Source organism: Octopus bimaculoides, chromosome 3 (genome assembly GCF_001194135.2).
Source record: "Octopus bimaculoides isolate UCB-OBI-ISO-001 chromosome 3, ASM119413v2, whole genome shotgun sequence".
Classification (NCBI taxonomy): domain Eukaryota; kingdom Metazoa; phylum Mollusca; class Cephalopoda; order Octopoda; family Octopodidae; genus Octopus; species Octopus bimaculoides.
The window spans coordinates 7,143,640-7,147,101 of NC_068983.1; the positions used below are offsets into that span (position 1 = coordinate 7,143,640).

At 38.0% G+C, this 3,462-nt stretch overlaps 1 protein-coding gene across 1 annotated transcript in view; it reads left to right on the plus strand.

Moving 5' to 3' along the window:
• LOC106883996 (phospholipid phosphatase-related protein type 1) overlaps nt 1–3,462 on the plus strand; it is a gene marked incomplete at its 5' end in the record, with an annotated part of 30,688 nt that overhangs the window by 15,163 nt on the left and 12,063 nt on the right. Inside the window, one exon of the mRNA XM_014935162.2 lies at nt 2,802–2,988. Within this exon, the coding sequence (XP_014790648.1) occupies nt 2,802–2,988 (187 nt within the window). The remainder of the gene's footprint in view (nt 1–2,801; nt 2,989–3,462) is intronic.

Sequence of the window (3,462 nt, forward strand, 5' to 3'; positions counted from 1 at the left end):
CCTCTCTCTCTCTCACCTCTCTCTCTCTCACCTCTCTCCCTCACCTCTCTCTCTCTCACCTCTCTCTCTTCATCTCTCCCTCACCTTCCTTTCTTTTTCATCTTTCTATTTCATTCTTCTTTTTCCATCATTCCTTATTCTCCTTTCTCTCTCTCTCTAATTTCTTTCTCTCCACTTCTCTTTCTCTTTCCTCCTCTATTGTTTCTCTATTCTCCCCCCTCTCTCTCACTCCCTCCCTCCTTCCCTCCCCTACAATGTCAATTACTTGATATGAACACTTTAATAATTCTATTGAGATTTTATCTTCTTATTGCTGTAGAATGTGAAATTGTGTGTGTGTGTGTATGTGTATGTGTGTGTGTGTGTGTGTGTGGTGCTGTGTTGTGTTGTATGTAAGTTTACTTGTGGTGTGCGTTTGTGTATTTGCTGGCATGCATACATGTGTGTGTCGCTGTGTGTATTCACACACATACATGTGTGGGTGTCCCTGTATTCACATGTGTGTCAGATGCTCAAGAGGAAAGATACAGTATGTGTGTGGTGTGTGGTCTAATTGTTAATAATTATCAGTGTGTCACCCATGTACATGGGTGTGTGTTAATTGTCTTAGTAATTATAATTAATCCACATACAGATTACATCAGGATACATTCTATTCTTCAGCTGTTAAATGAAGATCATTAATTTGGCACTTCCTCTCATTATCGTTACTAGTTAAACCCACAAGGAAATCTCTGTGTTATCTAACCTCCTTAAAATAGCAGCAAAATCTCTCTTGAACCACACCCAGATCTCTTTATCCTTTCATAACTGGCGCTTCACCGGTTACGATGATAAGTATTTCGGTTGATCCGATCAGCAGAACAGCCTGCTTTTGAAATTAACATGCAAGTGGCTGAGCACTCCACAGACAATCGTACCCTTAACATCATTCTCAAGGTGATTTGACATGACACAGAATGTGACAAGGCTGGTCCATTGAATTACTGGTATAACTCATTTTTGTCAGTGAGTGGACTGAAGCAATCTGAAATAAAGTATCTTGCTCAAGGACACAACATGCTGCTGAGAATTGAACTCATAACCTTACAATCATGAGCTGAGCAACCTAACCTCTAAACCATACACCTTCATAATCCTTTCATAACAACTTCCCTGACACTACCACTCATTCTACAATGCAAAGCATCCTCACTCCATTTTGAAGTGTTCGTATTTAAATTAAAACCTTCCAACGTAATTTTATGTGAGAAATATTCTATCAGATATGTTGTAAACATTGTCTTAATGGCGGAAAAAATCGGTTATTGTATTAAGTTCTTTGAAATTCTTAATTATATTCATGTTAATGGAAGCAACACCAGTGGATGTCATATATACTCTTTTCTAAATTGTGTATGATAAATCTCATCTAACATATGGCTAGCAGTGAGTATACATCATCGACAAGGGCCCAAACACCCATAATGCATCTGGCATTCTCCCTACTCATTGCCAGAATGATTTTACATTTTCTTCCAATATCTATTATGTTCTTAAAAACAGCACATCCATAAGAGATTTCATCTCAGATTAAAACTACAGCAACTTGCCTGTCTGTGGTGTATATACATTAAAAATGATACATAGATGTGTATGTTTATTTAATGCTACCTCAATTAGGTACACCAGATTATTTATTCAAGCCAGCAGTTATTTGCAACATCAGGAAGTGTGTTATTTACTGTTTCCCAAATCAGAGGCAACCAATCTCTCCTAGGCATGTGGCTGACTGCAAGTACATGTTATTTGACAAGGCCTAACAAGGCTGAAATACATCTGATATTCTTTGTTAGCTGCCGATGGGATGATTTTTCATCCCTCTCCGATATATATTGTGTTTTTAAACACAGCACATCCATAACTGATTTTATCTCAGACCAAAACCACAGTAACTTGCCTGTCAACAATATATATATATATATATACATCAAGAGTAATATGTAGATGGCTATATAGGTAATGTGATTTATTAGTTATGACTGGCACCTGTGCCAGTGGAGCGCTAAGAGCACCGTCTGAGCATGATCATTGCCAGAGCAGCAGCCTGGCTTCCATGCCAGTGGCACGTAAATAGCACCATTTCAGTGTGATCGTTACCAGCGTCACCTTACTGGTAATTGTGCCAGTGGCACGTGAAAAAACATTCGAGCAAAGTTGTTGCCAGTGCCACTGGACTGACTCCTGTGCAGGTGGCACGTAAAAGACATCATTTTGAACATGGCCATTGCCAGTACCACCTGACAGGCCTTCATGCCGGTGGCACATAAAAGCACCCACTACACTCTCGGAGTGGTTGGCGTTAGGAAGGGTATCCAGCTGTAGAAACTCTGCCAAATCAGATTGGAGCCTGGTGTAGCCATCTGGTTCAGCAGTCCTCAGTCAAATCATCCAACCCATGCTAGCATGGAAAGTGGACGTTAAACGACGACGACGACGATGATGATGATGAAAAAACGATGAAATATATTACTATGTATTTCGTAGGCATTTTCTGTTTCTGGAATTTCTTCCTACTTCACAGAACAAATTACACTTTTACAAATCTTAGTCCAAGAAACTTGTCAGGTGGACTAGCATTGCAATCATCTATAGAACCTGCAACTGTAGACAAGAAATTAGCAATCAAAAGACATTAATAAAAATATTAAAGCAAGCTCAACCAGGTGTTGATGTTGATGATTTTTAGATGTCTTAACTAAATGAGTTTTGTAGTTGGAGTTTTGCCCTAATGATTGTAATCTATGTTCTCTCTCCAATAGGCGTCTTTCTCTTCGGTGCCATGGCATTGATGGTATTCACAGATGTCATCAAATTAATGACGGGGCGTTTACGGCCGAATTTCCTTGATATCTGCCAAGTAAATCGGTCGAAGTGCTTCTTGCAAAATCAGAGTGGAGGAGATGAGTTGTGCCTGGTCAAAAATATGTTACACCTCCGCAATGCTCGGTAAGTGCTCCTTATTTTATTTCTCACATCTGTTGTGGTGCCGCTGTTGTCTTGTTTGAGATTTTGGAATGGAATGGAAAGTGCTGTTGATTTCTTTTCTCTGGATTTGTTATTAGAAGTTGATTTAACCCTTCAATACACAGATTACTCTATCAAATGAATGTAATGCTTATTTATCTACACTTATTTGAATTAACCATGAATTTATTTACATTATTTACATTTGATGGATATTTGTCCTCATCTTGTTTGTTGTTAACACAACATTTCGGCTGATATACCCTCCAGCCTTCATCAGGTGTCTTGGGGAGATTTCAAACCTGGGTTCTCATTCCAATATTATTATTATTATTATTATTATTATTATTATTATTATTATTATTATTATTATTATTATTATTATTATTATTTTTATTATAATATTGAAAAATACTTTAGGAATGAGAACCCAGGTTCGAAATTTCCCCAAGACAC